Here is a 16,873-nt window from a genome sequence, read left to right on the forward strand (position 1 = left end):
GCTGCAGTGTCCAGGTCTCATAATTGGGATAGATAGCGGTCATCGGAGTTCCTTCTCTTTTGCAGGCGGTTGCGTTTCTACTATCTTCGCTTTTTTATTTAATCACTTTGCGTCTACACAAAAAGGTGTACGCCCTCATTTTGCCACTATTTACGGATTTTGACGCTGGCATTTTAACCCTGGAAGCGAAATTGACTTGACAGACAATCATCATCAGGCTATGTCCGCGTAAGGCCTCTCCCAAAACCCTCCATGCCCTGCTGCAATCTTATCCTATCGAAATTCATAACCTTATCCGCCTAGCTGACCCTCCACCGCACCCTTCTACGCTCTCCTGGAATCAACTCTAATTGGCAGGACCATCAGCTTTCTGCCCTGTTCATGCCCATTTCATCTTCTTTGTTTCAGAAAGATATCATTAACTCGCCTCTGTTCCCTGACCCACTCCGTTTTCATCGTGTCCCGTAGCGTTGCATCTATCATTTTCTTTTCCACAGTTCGCTTCGCTATCCTCAATTGACGGTTGAGCCATTTTTTTAGCCTCCGGATTTCTGCTCCACAGTTGAGTACTGCCAACATACAAGTATTATACACTTTCCTCTTGAGGGATACTGGTAGGCTGCTATTTATAACACGAGACCGCTGCCAAACGCACTCCGCCCCGTTATAGTTCTCCTTTGATTGTGTACAGTACCTGTACCATTCGGATGAACTCCCTTGCCACTTACAATGCCTCACTATTTATTGTAAACTTTGTTCTCCTCCGAGACTGTTGAGCATTACTTCAGTTTCTTCGTATTCAATTTTAGACACACTATTCTATTTAGCTGCCGCGGGCCCCAATAAGCTCCAACCCAAGGTGGTCGAAATTTCCGGAGCCTTACACAATGGCGTCCCTCGTAGCCTGAGTCGCTTTGGGGCGTTAAACCCCATAAACCAACTGTTGTACTTATGTTCTCTAGATCCTAAATCATGGTGGTCAAATCATCTGCTGAGTTAGTAACAAGGCAATGACACCAGCAAATTTAAATTATCACATATTCTCAGTTCAATATCGAACTCTTCTCTATCCAGTTCTCTGAATACCCCCTGTAAATACGCAATGAGCAGCCCTGGAGAGATGGTGCCTCTTTCCTGATTTGGGATTTTACCACTTTGCACTGTGCCAGTCGGTGTAGATATTTCTTAGTTGTTTACTATCTTCGCACTTGCCTCATCTACACCCTGGTTGCGCATTTTCTGTTGTTGCATGTAGGGGTCTTTTGGTTTGCTTGACACATCCAAGTCAGAAAGTCCGGCACCCCATTCACTTGTCTATAGTAGCGAGAGCTGGAGGGTAGCAAAGACGACTGTACCGTTTATTGTACATATCTACAGGACTATGGAATAAGCATACGACAACACTGCATCCGGCTGGTCTTATAGCGGTTGTGATCCCCAGTTCCCTAGCTGGGGAGTGAAACTCAGTTAGGAACTGTCCAATAGGCTGAACGCCCGTGCTGTTTTGGGTGGCCACCCACAGCAGCAGGCGTAACCGGGACCACCTCGTAGGTGTTCCGGTGGCGATGACGATTCTACCACAGCCACGCAGCTTGTCTGACGACGTTGGAGATTCTGTATCAGGTTAAAGCAAGCCTCACTGTATCCGGGCGTTTGACCAGGGTCTACTGGAATCAGCACTTCCAAAAGTGTCATCACCTTCGGACCCTCACTGCTCCCTATAGGAGCGGCATGCGCCCACCGACGTGGTTAACCAGTACAGGGAGGAGGAGAGTTTCGTTTTTCCAAAAGGCCACTGTCTTCGCACAAGCGGGCTCCGCAAGAGCTAGCTCCCTCATTGCCTTTTGTCACCGCCCTTCTGTACAGGGGAGACGAGAGAGGCTAGCCTTACGCCCTCGGGTCCGCCGTTGGTCGCGTAAGCTGCGGGTCGACGCGCCTCTTCCCCCACAAAGGGAAGACGATGTCGCTTCCGTTGTTGACTCGTCTGCTGGGGCAGAGGAGTCACGCATGGCATTCCTCTGGTAGTCTGCGATCTCAACACTGTATGAATGCTCAGGTTATGACTGAGTGAAATGGTTTATAACGGCTATATGTAGGTGTCTGTTCATTTCTGTACTGCCTGACCAATAGCATGAATATGTTTATTGCCAGTAGCCTTTACAAAAGCTAGCCGGGCTCTTCGGCTGACTAAAGACTAAGGCTGGTGAAATTTTCTGCGTGATTACCATAGTAAGTGCCTTGTAAGCAACGGCATGGCAGACCATACTTGCCGATAGTAGCGAGAGCCAGAGGGCAGCGAAGACGACTATACAGGGCGAGGGAAATGCGAAGGGCAGTTTTGTAGCAACCATCGTTATATGTTCATAATAATCGCACTTCGCTAACACCATCTGAAAAGCGGTCACGAGTCACGACACAAGTACAGGCACAGTTAGGGCAGCTAGGCCGAAACTTTGTTCTGAGTGCAATTATGTTCTTTAGTTTTTGTAGCTTTTGACGTTCGTTCTGTGAAAAAGTTGTATTCTATGACGAGAAGTTTTTTATTTGCTTATGGAATATTTTCCCCGCTACTCTGTTCAAGCACATGACGTTGAAGATGAGGTCGAGCCTGTTGTGGAATCCACATTCGACGGCTGGATGTGAATGGCTATGCGGTTTGGCCTCAAAGTTACGACGACAGAAAATTACGCCATTGTTCTGCCTCTGCAAACGGCCGTTTATTCATTATTTTTCATCAGTCCTTATAGAAACTTCTTCCCTTGAGGACCTCTGCTGGACTTTTAAAGAAAACAAAAATTTTTAGGCGCACTCTGAACTCTCCAAACTGCCTGATGCGAAAGCCATTGCGCGCGACTTTGGCTGTTGCCATTGCTGCGTTTGTGAATTATCATTAAAGATGAAGCATTGGTATGATTCTTTTTATTTTTCGACAGAACCACTTGGCGTACTCTTGTTGTCGCTTACTCTACAGTCATCAAAATTGGCTCTTAAGTGCATTCCTTTCTCCTCTTTCCGATGCAACCATTCTTTTTCTCCTATCTTTATTAGTTCCCGAGCAATCGCATTTTGATGTTGCTTTCGGTGTATGTGACGTCACGCCATTTCGCTTTTCGCTATAACTGATTAACTATTTACTCTATAGTCATCAAACTTAGCTTCTAAGTCCACTTTTTTTCTTTCCGATATAATCATTATTTTTCTCCTATCTTTATTAGTTCCCGAGTTATTGCACTTTGCTTTGACGATTTCCAATGGATGTGACGTCACATCGTTCCTGTGGCTATATCGACGTCCGCGTTAATTGGACGCAATTTCGACATTTTTGGCTATAATTAATTACCTAATTACTCTACAATCATCAAACATGGCTCCCAGGTTTAATGTTTCTTTCTCTAACTGATGCAATTATATTTTTTCTGGTATCTTTTTTTAGTTTCCGATTTTTTTCAGTTAGTTAGAAAGCGGTACGGACGAACACGATTGTGGCCGCGAGCATGAGCCATTAAAGGCTTTCGCCTTAAAAACTCTCATTGCGTGGTGTGATGAAGCCACTCAGCCGCATTCAGCAAGCGGGAAGCTTTCTCCGGACAGCGACACACACTGCTGTAGAGGTAGAACTACAGAGCAGCTGAACTATCCCGCAACAACGCATTGCTCCTACCAGAATGCGCTTCCAGGGTGGTGTGCTGTTGCAGGTGAGCAGGACGGCCAAGCTGTGCTACCAGAAGGGTATCCCCATGATGGCGTTCGGCAGCGGCTCGGGGCTCGAGGGTGGCGTGCAGGCCATGCAGGGCGGAGTCTGCATCGACGTCTCGCAGATGGACAAGCTGGTGGCGCTCAATGCTACCGACTTCGACGCCGTTGTCGAGCCGGGCCTCACCTGGCGCAACCTGAACCAGCAGATCCGCGACACGGGCCTCTGGTTCCCCGTCGACCCGGGCGCCGACGCCTCGCTTGGAGGAATGTGCTCCACCAGCGCCTCCGGCACCAACGCTGTGCGCTATGGAACCATGCGTGAGAACGTGCTCAACCTTGAGGTACGTCACAGCTTTCAAAATTTCTCTCTTGTGAAGAACGAGAGTTTTTAACGGAACTTGGTGTCGTTTGAGTGGACGTGCACACAGTGAGTGGGAAGAGGGGCAGGACAGCCAACTGTGGTCCACCCCCTCCCTAGGCAACATCGCCTGATTGACAGCCTCCACCCAATGCACTCCCTTGTCGATCGAAGCACGGCGACACAACTGCAATGGAGTGCCGCAACGCAGGGAAGCACGCCACTGCAGAGCGGCGGCGCAGAGGGTCCGCCGCTATAACGCGGCTCCATGGAGGCATGACGCAAGAGGGCGTAGCTTAGCGGCTACCGCTCGGTCCTTGCTTTGGGCAGTACGCCGGAAACGTTTGTCAGCTTTTGGCACCGGGAAGCGGATTTGCCCGCGCACAAGGTTCGCGTGGCTCAGTGCATTGGTCCTTACTCGCACGAATGCTTTCGACCCTTGCGTCTTTAACCGCGCTCTGCACGATACACCTGAACGGAAAGATCGAAATGCGGGAAACAGCTGCGAAGGCTACTGAAATAACTGCAGAATCCATTAGGAAAGAAAGAAACCTTCCCTAGATTCTATGTCGTTCTCTTTGACGTCGAATATAAATCAACAAGGATCTTACAGACTCGCGAGTGTCAACAAACCAAAACTCCGGTATCGGGACCCAAGAAACAAGTAAAATTGGCGTTCTTAGCTTATTGCCACTCTCGCTGTTTGCTATAAGCATCAGTGATGTAAGAAATATTTTTAATTCACTCTACACAGTAGCATTGTGTCTACAAAAAATAAACTTAAAACTTCAACACAGAACGTTTTAAAGAAATGTTAAGTGATTCATTGCGACCGAGAGCAAGCATATAGGCTCTCTGGTGGTGCTGTTATTGTCATTCAGAGTGCTGTTGCAACTCGTGAAGTCAAACTACAGAATAAATATGAAGCTGTTGCACTCACTGTTCATTTTAAAACTGTCATGATATGTTCTACATATCTTTAGCCACATTTAACAGGAATACTCCACGACGGTGAAACGTTTAGGGGAATCTCCCAAGGTGGAGCAGATTTGTAATAAGGGAGTAATTACTCATTGGCATTCACCCAAGCGCAGCCATACGGCTACAAAGGAAAGCTGCATAGCTTTTCTTTGTAGGCGTTTGGCTGTGTTTGGGTGGATGCCAATGAGTTATTACTTTCTTATTAATACTCCACAACCTAGAAGCACTTTCAAAACACCGACCAGACACCGCAGAGGTGTGGTGTGTTGTGACATCACGGGTTCCTAAGCATCCGCTGGGATATCCCCGCAGGGGGATGATGTTGAGCAGTGCATCACCACGGATCGGAGCACCCGCGCTTAGCCGTGCGCGGCATTGCCGTGTCCGGGGAAAAGGGGACTCGGGCGGTTGAGCCGAGGCCGAGCGTTTGGACCTTTAAGGCCTCTCGGCGGAGGCAACACACCACTTTGGCCCCAGCTTCCTGTAGGCGGCACCTCCGGCCTGACCCGAGCGGGGGAAATCGGCAGTCGCCTTTTCCTGTCCTCGCCACCATCTTTCACTTTTTATTCTTCTTTTTCACAGCTCTCCAGTCTCCAACTGACTTCTTGGTGGTTCTTTATTTCCTGGAGGCGATGGTTAACCTGTGTGGCGAACTACCCCGAGTTGCGCCATATTGGGTTATAGCTGGGGTGTACAGCTGGCGTGAACAGGGCTGGCTTGCAAGTTCCTGCCCCCACCCTCCGTTGGGCTCTATGGTGGGCGGCTGGCACCATGGCTGAAAAACTTAATTTTTTATCTCACCCCCTGTAACACCAAAACGATCGCCCTCTCAGAGAGGGCGGACCGAAGTAAACGGCTGAGAGAGCAATCACTCCGCAGGGGTTCCCGTTTTTTTTTTTTGCAAAACGGGTACTGTTCTTGATTTCGCTATTGTTGCTTCCTGGTGATGTGGAGCTTAATCCCGGCCCCCTGAGTGAATCAGAGTTTGAATTCCTGAGAAGTTTACAGGCCGGCCAGAGCACAATCCTGAACAAGCTGGATGTCATCGCGGCAGAAATTTGATAAACATGAAGCTATGCTCGTAGAGTTATATGACAAATTAGGAACAACTGAAAGTGACATTGAAACTCTTAATGAGGCAGTGGAAGAACAAGGAAATACAGTTAAACAGCTCAAAAAGGAGGCTAGAGACCTGCTAACAAGAAGAGTTGATCTTGAAACTAGAAGTCGATGACTGAATCTTGTATTCTATAGTGTTAAAGATGACGAGGTAGAAACGTGGGATCAGTCAGATGAATTGACTAAAGACATCTAAAAGACCCACCTTGCTACAGAACTGAAGACAGTACAAAGAGCGCATCGTGTCGGTCGATTCAACAAGAAGTTCAAAGGACAGATTGTCCTTACGTTTTTTTCTGACAAGGAAAAAATTTAAAATGCAAAAAAATGAAGGTGTCTGAATACAGTGTAGATCATGACTATGCACCGGAGACTCGCGAGATATCCGGAAACAGTTACAGAAATATGCTAAAGCGGATATAACGGACAGCAGTAGCTAAGCTTTGACAAGCTGATTGTTGACGGTAAGGTCTTCACTTGGGGCAAAGAAAACGAGAAAGTGGTTCCGGTCCTAAAAAAGTGAGACCTTGCTAGTAAAAAGGATCCTGCCTCACACAGTCTAACCGCTATTGTCGTAAATTGAAGGAGCACTGTGAACAATAGTAGACGAGTTCGCGGGCCTCATTGAAGGCTCACATTGTCTTTGGAACAAACTCTTGGCCTATCCCGTCCATCACTGACAGTGGGGTGTTTCCTAATCACTTTACTGCTCGTTGGAACAGTTGGGCTTGAACGGGTGGTGGTGTGTTTTTGTTTGTTCATTGTTCTTTACAGTCAACTTTCCTACATATTGGATACGATGACAAAGAATCAGTCTGGTGCTGAGTGGCCCCTGCTGATACCACATTTATTGCTTTATCATTTTATCGCCCACCAAATTCTGATGCGACTACGTTGCAGCGTCTCTACGAGATTATCTCAAAAACATCGGATCAGATAATTCCTCCCGATGAATCTAATCTACCCGACTTGAACTGGTCTAATGGAAGCTGTACAACTGTGGCCGGCTGTCGCGAAAATTTGGAAATGAAAAACATTGTTGACACATTAGGCGTCACATGAATACGTGAGTGCGCCTACACGCAATAAAAATATTTTAAACCTGTTGCTTTGTAACTCGCCTAATTTTGTAGATTCAGTCACTTGTATCTCGGGAATAAGTGACCAGCTCGCTTTCCTAGCTAGCATTAAATATGAGATCAAGCGAATCAAGACATGCATATCGATGAAGGTATTTTTTTAATAAGTTCATGATTATTCTGTCATTTCGCGCGAACTTTTTGATCATTTGTCTGTTTTCGAATGCGTTTGAGATTATACTAATGTTGTGCAACTTCAGCCTTTTTTTAAAAAGAAAACTGATTGAACTGAGTGAAAAGTATGTGCCGAGTATTGATTCAGCTAGGCTGAAAAAGTGCAAGAAGCCATGAGTGGCACCAAATAACTAACATTTAAAAGAACACAGAGTACTTATCAGTTCAGAAGGTTAGCTGAGGTAACTAATTAATACAAAACTAAAGTTCACAGTGCGAAGGATCGTTACATCAGTTGCCTCAATGACAATATCAAAACGAGTCCTAAGCTTTTATGGAAATATGTGGAAGAATGCGGATCTGACTCAATTTCAATAAATCAAATCGTTCACAATAATGAAGTGATATCTGATGATACAGATAAGACAAATTGTCTTAATATATATATTTTTTCATTCTGTACTTTTTTCCAGAGTAAGTTTCACGGATTCATGTGCGAGTGCTGGGCCTTTGATACCCTCTGTCGAGCTTAGTGTGAGTTGAATTGAATCATTGCTAAAAGCTATAGATGAAACGATCGCACTTTGTTTAGATGTTATTTCCCTCCGCATCCGCTGTGCGCGGCCAATCTAATCTTACCTTTATCTCAAATACGCCAAATCTCTTTCTACTGCTGCTCTACCGGATGATTGGAAAATTACACATGAAGTTACACTTCACAAGTGCGGTTCAAAAAAGATGTAAACAATTATAGGCCTATATAATTAACATCAATTTCTTGCAAAATATTATAGCGTGTTTTGTACAAGGAAATAACGACACATTTGTTAGAGCGCGGGCTATTAATTGAGCAACATGGGTTTCGTAAGGGGCTATCCTGTACTACAGAATTGAGTTTTGTCACGACTTAATATCTGAGGTGGATGAAGACGGGCAAACAGGTGGATGAAGACGGGCAAACAGACTGTTTTTTTTAGATTTTAAAAAGTCCTTCGACAAGGTTTGTCACCCATTGCTCCTTCTCAATCTGAATATGGCAAATATTAATCGGGAAGTGTGCGACTGGATTGCCAATTACTTGTCCCAGAGATGACAATGTGTCATACTGAACGGTGCTACTTACCCTTGGGTAGAAGTGATTTCACTAAGGGTAGACAGCTGGGCTAGTTGGTTTGCATTACTATGGAACATGATACCAGCGCATTAAACAAGGACGTAGAAAGAAGAAAGACAACACGTTCGTGTTGACTTTCTTCTCCCTTCGTCCTTGTTTCATGCGCTCGTACCATGTTCCATGGTAGAGGTGACATTGAGAGTCCCCCAGGGCTCGGTTTTAGAGCCGCTATTATTTTTAGCTTATATTTAATGATAATACTGCTGGGATATCCTCACGTTTACGTTTGCTCGCTGATGACTGTGTCGTATAAAAAAAGATAAACAAATGAACAAGATGCTATTGATTTACAAACTGATCTTAGTAACATTGCCTCATGGTATGAGATGTGGAAAATGCAACTGAATGCAAAAAAGAAAAAAATGTGCACATCTGTACTCCAGAAAGAAAAATAAAAATTAGACACTTGCTATTTTTTGAACACAGATTAATAACAAGCAACCTATGTATAAATATTTGGGTGTGACTTTTTCATGTAATAGTTCCTGGAACGCCCGTGTCAGTAATGTTGCTTCAAAGGCTGCCAGAGCGCAAAATTTAATTCAGCGAAATCTGTTATCTTCGCCCATTCTCCTGATAAACACTGCATGCATTTCATACGCTCGACCGGTCCTGGAGTCTGCGCGTTGTGTTTGGGACCCTTACCTTAAAACCTTGGGATCACATCGACAGAACACAGAATAGAGCAGCAAGGCTCGTTCTAGGCCGGTACAGGCGAGGGGAGAACTCCACTAAAATTAACACGGAGATGGAATGGGAAGCACTTTCCTCGCGGCGACGAAAATTCTGCTTGAAGTTGCTGTCTCGAATTTGTGACAACATGACCGGTATTAAAAAAGATGCCGATTTTCAGCAACCACACTATATATCGAAAAGAAATGGTTATGATTTTAAAACTCTAGAATTCCGTACTGGAACGAACCTTTACACTAATTCATTTTTTGTATGAACTGTGACACAGTGCAATCAATTGTCGTATAACCAAATGTGCTGTACTAAATATTTGTTTTTGTCCAAGTTGTAACCCCCTCTGATTTTACGCCTTTGGCAAAGCGGGGAGTATCTCTGAATAAAGAATAAAGAACAACGAAGCAGATGCTCCAAAACTTTCTTCGCAATTCTGCCGAACCCTAATGCAGAGCGAAAGCTGCTTTTCTGCAATTCTTTCTGCAATCCTTCACAAATTTCTTTTTGCTATTCCTTACCTTTATTTGTTTTCATTTTTGTTATATTCCTATTTCTATTTATTTTGTTTTTTTGCCTTGTTTGCTTTTCTTGTTTTTATATCTTTTATATTCTGATATTTTATTTTTGTTCCGTTTTTGCCTTTGTTCTTTGTATTTTCGTGCCCTGTTATTTTTATTTTTCATTTTTATTTCATTTTATTCATTTTATTATTGCTTTCAATTTTATTTCATTATTTTATTCTGCCTCCCAAGAGAGTTTCGCATACCGACATGACCTTGAAGAACGAGAGGAGTAGAGCTTTTGCTCTAAAAACAAAAGACGTCTGTCCGAAATACGACTTGGTCCACAGTGAAGATCCTGTGTAACCAACGTGGAAAATAACCCTTTTCTTAAAGAAACCTTTGGCGCCGGTTACAAGGTGATCGACCTAGCTACCGGCGACTAGCTCTTAGAGATCCGAACAAAGCGCAGGCAGCTAAGCTTTCATATATTCGGTCATTTGGGGACACTCGTGTCTTCGTCACACCCGACATGTCATTAAAATTTGTTCGGGGTGTGATCTTAGAAATTGGTCTTCTGGATCTCTCCGAGGAGGAAATGCTGGACGACCTCGCTGATCAAAATGTCGCCCAAGTAGAAGGAGTCAAAAGAAGAAAAGATGACAAAGAAACGCCAACGAAACACTTTGTATTGAATTTCACTTGTTGCACACTCCCTGACTCCATAGAAGTGGGGTGGACAAAGATTGTAGGGCGCCCGTCAGTCCCAAATCCGAAACGTTGCTTCATTTGCCAAAGATGTGACCATGGCTTCAAGAGCTGCCGTGGTCGAAAAACCAGCGCGAAATGCGCCTCAAAGGAACATGCCTCTGAGAAATGTGATGCAGCATTCCGCTGCGCTAACTGTGAAGGGGAGCACCCTGACAACTCTGGTTCTTGCCCATCATGGAAAAGAAAAGAAGAAATAACATTTAAGAAAAAAGAAAACAGTTTAAGAGGCAAGAACACGTATCAGAATGGCAAACAACTTTTCTCCCACTCTACACACAAATGCGACGGGGCGATCCATCACACCAGCTTCTGGCACCTGCCCAGACCACACGCAGTGGGCCACGAGATCTCGCCCCAGTTGGAAGTAGCTCACACTGCCAAAGCAGGCGACGCTGCCTCTCGGGTAGACGGACGTCAAGACCTGCGCCCACGAGGCGAGGCGTGAGGAAAACCCACGTGAAGGCTGCACGGTCTCCTATGAAGAGGTGATGGAGCTCCGTGCCGTCGACGGCAGAGGAACGGCCCTCGATTGAAAAAAAGACAAGCGCCGAATCACGGGACCAAGTTTTCCGCACCAAGTACATAAATAATATGGCATTCATAACACATTGGAACTGCAGAGGAATTTTAAATAAGGTCAGTGGCATAAAGGAACTCCATTCTCCTCTGTTGCTTTGTGCTTGCAGGAGACTAACCTAGGTCCCCAGCATACAAATTTACTAAAAAAATATGTTCTGTCATGACCGAAAACATGAAAGCAGGCTATGGGGAGTGGTAGCCATCGTTGTGCAAAGGAGTAGAGCAGCCCGTGAAGTGAAATTTGAAAACGAATTAGAGGCGGTAGCAGCCGCTCTGCTAACATGTAAAACTATTAGTGTGCTCCGTATATCTCGAGCCACACCTGCAAGTAACCGACATAGAACATTTCAGATCAACTACCAGAGCCCCGTTAGGTAGTTGGCGATATTAACGCACATTCCTCTTTATGGGGAAATGAAAAAAACAGGCAGCAGAGGAAAAATTCTAGAGTATTTTATTGTGAGCAGTAATATTTATTTCTTCAACTCTGGTAAAACTACATACTGCTCCCCAGGCTTGGGGAAAATTAGCTCTTTAGAATTGTCTTTTAGTTCACCGTCTGTTTTTACCGATTCGAAATCGGATATCATTGACAACATATACGGCAGCGATAATCTTCCTGTACTAATCAGTTTAACATCATCGCCACAAGTCATCCAACAATATAGCGACATTGGAAGCTTCATTTCGCTGACTGGCGACTTTTTAGAGCAGTATCCACTGCATAAAAAAGAGCTGTTGATAATCTTGCATCGATGAGAAAAATGCAAAGTTCGCAAATTGTGTTATAGCTGCCGCACACTTGGCTATTCCTCAGTCTTCTGCTGTGGTGCGACAAAACCTTAGTGTGGTGGATTCAAGACAGCAAGGCAGCAAAAAGGACAAAATAAAGCTTTTGTCATATTTCGAAGGTACCCGACACACGAGAAGCTCGTAAGTTTGAAAAAGGAAAGAGAAGTTTGGTACCACCGTCATTGTGCCGAGAAATCTTCATGGCTGAGTTACGCCTTGAAAATACTGTGTGAAGCATTTATACACAAAAAAGACTGCCTCGCGGTCTTTCTAGACCTGAAGAAGGAACACGAGACCACGCGGAGGTTTGAGATTCTTTGCGACCTTGCAGAACTTCGCATCCACAGCAGGATATTAACTGCCTAAATGATATTCTGTCGAACCGCTCATTTCAAGTATGCCTGGGATCAACTTTTTCTAGGAACTTCGTTCAAGAGAACAGGGTTCCTCAGTGATATAATTTAAGCACAGCACTTTTTGTTGTAAAGATGTATTTCGTTAAGAAAATAACCCTGAAGTCCATTATGTATTTAGCCTGTATCGACCATCTACAAGTAGCCTGCACGTCCTCCAACTTAGCAACATGCGAGAGACAAATACAGTTGACAATAAACAAACTAGAGACTTCGGCAGAAAACAACGGATTCCAGTTCTCCACACAGAAAACAGTGGGTGTTCTGTTCTCACTCAAACGAGGCTTGCAGAAAGATCTCGCATTACACCTGAACCTTATTATCAATAAAAAGCGAACACGAATTTCTTGGCATAACTTATGACAGACTCACTTTCCTGCCTCACATAAACGCATTGAAAAGAATGCTTTGTGATCTCTGAACATACTTAGTCGTTTTGCGCAAACACTGGGGTTCTGATAGGGCGTGCCTTGTACAAATTTGTTGCTCTGTTGTACGCTCCTGCTTAAACTACGGGTGTATAGTCTACAGCTCAGCAAGATCGTCATACTTGGAACGACTAGAGCCAGTACACAATTTACGTTTGCATCTTTCAACTGGTACATACAAGACATCACCTACAAGCAGTCTGTATGTAGAAACCATTGAACCATCACTTGCTCACAGAAGCATGCTCACATGCTCCTACATTCTAAAAATGCGTTCACTGCCGAAACATATCTGTTATCCAGTAGCTACAAAGTGCCCATCTAAGACACTGTTTACCAGATCTCGACTACCAGAGTAACCAGACCACTGCTCTTACTAATTGAAGAGATGTTCCAGGATCTCGGTTTACTCTACACGCTACCTGGAATTGCGCAAAGACGAGACCCAATACCTGCATGGTACACTTTCCCTGCAATCGGCGATTCACTCTCACTCAGTTTCGGAAAAGCAGACTCCACAACAACACATGCAAGAATTTATTGCACTCGAAGAAAAATGCAGTGGTTGCACGGAATTCTATGCCGATGGTTTGGAAAGTGATGTTTAAGTTGGAAGCGTAATGGTACGAGCGAATTCGGAGGACGCATACGACTTCCACAGTGCGCATCCGTCTTCCTACTAAGTGTGGCAACAGATAGAATAGAAATGAGAACCTGGCAAACAGCATTGCTTATACAGACTCGCTAATGGCACTTACAGCTCTTCAGTTTAGAAATACAACCACTGCGCTGCTTGGTCACATCATACACATGACCATAGCCATAGCCAAAGACTGGATCCCGAGTTCTTTCTTAATAAAAGGCAACGAGTGAGCAGACTTTTCCGTTGCTCAAGCTCATGGCAAGCAGATAAATATAGCAAATAAGGATCACATGAACTTAGTGAACCGTGAATTAAGAAAAAAATGTCATTTCTTGTAAAATTCTGAGGGCACACGTCTGCTTACTTGCAGGAATGTGAAAGCATTTCTTTGGTCGTGATTTGTCTTCTGCCTTATAACGTGGAGTGTGGAATTTCGTCATTTCCGGTTACACCACTTCATTTCCGGTTACGACATACGACGACACATTCCCGGTAGCGACAAACTACACTTCGTTTTTCCGGTTACGGCATACACCACTTCTTCATTCCAGTTACGACATACTACACCATTTCCTCATTTGTGGTTTTATCAGTTTTAATACAAAATTGGTTTTTCAGGAAAGGAAAGGGCGCAGTAGTTCACCTTAAGGACATCGCGGTGGATGCCTCAAACGCATCATAAAGCATACAACTGAAGGTGCATATGTCATCAGTTCGAACCTCTGTCGCAAGCTAGCCTCCAACTTTAACTTAATAAAACATGTAAGCTATATGCAAAGAGAAATGATATGGCACACCTGGAACGCTGTACGACGAACGGTCGCTCAAAAATTTGGTGCGGATGCAGTCTGGAATGCTGCCAACCCACTGAGGTCAGGCAGTGATGCCATCGCTGGAATTTCCTCTACACCATCATGGATTAGGGGGTGCAGTTTGGTGTATTGACTTCATGTTCTTAAAACTGGCATATGGCTTACTTTTCACGTGGCCTGAACTGTTTGCAGTCATCTGTCACGTGACTTGGTATGACGTCCCATTACATTCTTGTCACGTGACCTGACATGACGTCATATTACATCGGTGTCCCGTGACGTGGCATGACTTCATATTACATTGCTTTCATATGACGTGGCATAACGTCATATTCCATAGTTGCAACGTTCCTTGGCATGACGCCATATTACATTGTCACGTGACTTGACGACGTCAAATTATATCGGTGTCCCGTCACTGGGTATTACGTAACAAGCTTTTCGTTACGACATATTACACCACTGTCACATGACTTGGTAATGCATTGACTCGTGACGTCACATGATGTCGTTTTCTGCGGACACTTTTTGCGGACATGCTTTGCGGACAAATGATCTTGAACTGAGACATATAATCATCATCATCATCAGCCTTACTGCACCCACTGCAGGGCAAAGGCCTCTCCCATGCCTCTCCCATTAACCCTGTCCTTTGCCAGCTGCATCCACTCTCTGCCTGCAAACTTCTTAAACTCATCCGGCCACCTAACCTACTGCCGCCCCCGCTACGCTTACTGTCCCTTGGAATCCACTCCGTTACCATTAAGGACCAGCGGTTATCTTTCATTCGCATTACATGCCGTGCCCAAGCTCAATTCTTCCGCTTGATGTCGACTAGGATGTCCTTAACCCGCGTTTGTTCCCTCACTCACTCTGCCCGCTCCCGGTCTCTTAACGTTACACCTAATATTTTTCTCTCCATGGCTCGCTGCGTTGTCCTTAACTTAAGCTGAACTCTTTTCGTTAGCCTCCACGTTTATGCCCCGTAGGTGAGTACCGGTGAGATACAGCTGTTGTACTCTTTTCTCTTGAGGGAAATTGGTAAACTGCCACTCACGATCTCAGAGAACCTGCCATATGCGCTCCACCCCATTCTTATCCTTCTAGTTATCTCCTTCTCAAGATCCGGATCAGCTGTCACTACCTGCCCTAAGTAGACGTATTCCTTTACAACTTCCAGGCTCTCACTGCCAATTGTGAAGTACTGTTCCCTTGATAGACTGTTGAACATTACTTTGGTTTTCTTCATGTTAATCGCTGGGAATAACAGCGCGTAGACGAGGGACAAAAAAAGAAGAAGACGACAGGACCGGCGCTGACTAACAACTGAAAGTTTATTAGAAAAAACGCAAAATATACTCATTTGGCAACCACGGGCGCGTGCGCAACACCAAAAGCCACAGTGATAAATCAATCACTTAAATCCAGATACATTAGTTCACAGTCATGAACTGTTACAGAGGGGGTGCTCACGCATGAGTCAATGTTTTTATGAATATGAAACGCTTCACTGATTTCTCTTGTTAGTTTATCTTTGTGTTTGTACAGGATTCTAGTTTTATTAAAGATGGGTGTACATGATTTTTCAGAAGAATCAGGCTGGTTATTCCGGGGACAGTTCCTATAATGTAAAGCCAGATTTGAGGACGGAGCCCCTTTCAGAGAAGTGTTGTGGTCTCGTAGGCGGGTATTTAAGCACCTTCCTGTTTGACCTATGTAGGTCTTCCCGCACGTGAACGGCACTTCATACACAACCCCTTCAGCACAAGGGACAAACCTCAGGCCATGCTTTATCTGGCACCCTCTTTTTGTTTTTCTTCGTTTCTTTTCCTCTTCCCTGGCCTTTCTATCTACAATGGCACACAATTTGCCAAGCTTGTTAGGTGCAGAAAATAAAACATCAACTCCATACCTGCTGCCCACTTGCTTCAAACGGTGTGAAGTTTGATGAATGTACGGAAGAACAGCAACTTTCTTTTTATCTTTTTGTGAATGATCCTGAGATTCTCCCCTTTTGACCTTTTTAATTATCTTACTACAAGCAAGTACTAAGACATCATCTGGAAAGCCCGCAATTCTTAGCCTCTGAACCTGCTGATTAAAACTTGTGCTGATACCATGCACGCATGACTTGGCAATGGCAGCACCTAGGCAAGAAACTGCAATGCCACATTTAACCACCTTCGAATGCGCCGAACGAAAACTGAGCAAAGGCTTTTCTGATCTCTGTAGGAAGGACCAGCACACGTGATCTGGCTTCGTTGCCAATCTTATATCTAAAAATTGTAACTCATTCCCTTGAGGTTTTTCACAGGTGAAAGTTAGGCCGTGTCCGCTTTCGCCAAAAATCTTTAACACCTTATCGACCTGCCTATTGAAGTCGTCGTGTTCCACAAAAACAAGATAATCATCCACATATCTGAAGATGCGTTTTGTATTGGCACCCAAATTACTCCTAACAGCTTTATCTACATAACTGAGAAAGATGTTACTTAGTACAGGAGCCACTTTTGAACCAATGCACACCCCCTGTTTTTGATTGTACAACCCCCCCTCCCATTCAACAAAGGTGGACTTAAGATAAAACGATAAAAGCTCCAAAAAGGCCCCCACAGAGATCCCGCATATTGAAATGAAATCGCTTTCATCATTCTCATCTTCTATACA

The 16,873-nt window shown here is 44.5% G+C and overlaps 1 protein-coding gene across 3 annotated transcripts in view; it reads left to right on the top strand.

Moving 5' to 3' along the window:
* LOC144127818 (putative D-lactate dehydrogenase, mitochondrial) overlaps positions 1-16,873 on the top strand; it is a 278,355-nt gene that overhangs the window by 174,208 nt on the left and 87,274 nt on the right. For all 3 annotated transcript variants that reach the window (XM_077660758.1, XM_077660757.1, XM_077660759.1), the window contains exon 3: positions 3,696-4,037. In XM_077660758.1, coding sequence (XP_077516884.1) covers positions 3,696-4,037 — 342 coding nt within the window. The remainder of the gene's footprint in view (positions 1-3,695; positions 4,038-16,873) is intronic.

Source organism: Amblyomma americanum, chromosome 4 (genome assembly GCF_052857255.1).
Source record: "Amblyomma americanum isolate KBUSLIRL-KWMA chromosome 4, ASM5285725v1, whole genome shotgun sequence".
NCBI lineage: Eukaryota > Metazoa > Arthropoda > Arachnida > Ixodida > Ixodidae > Amblyomma > Amblyomma americanum.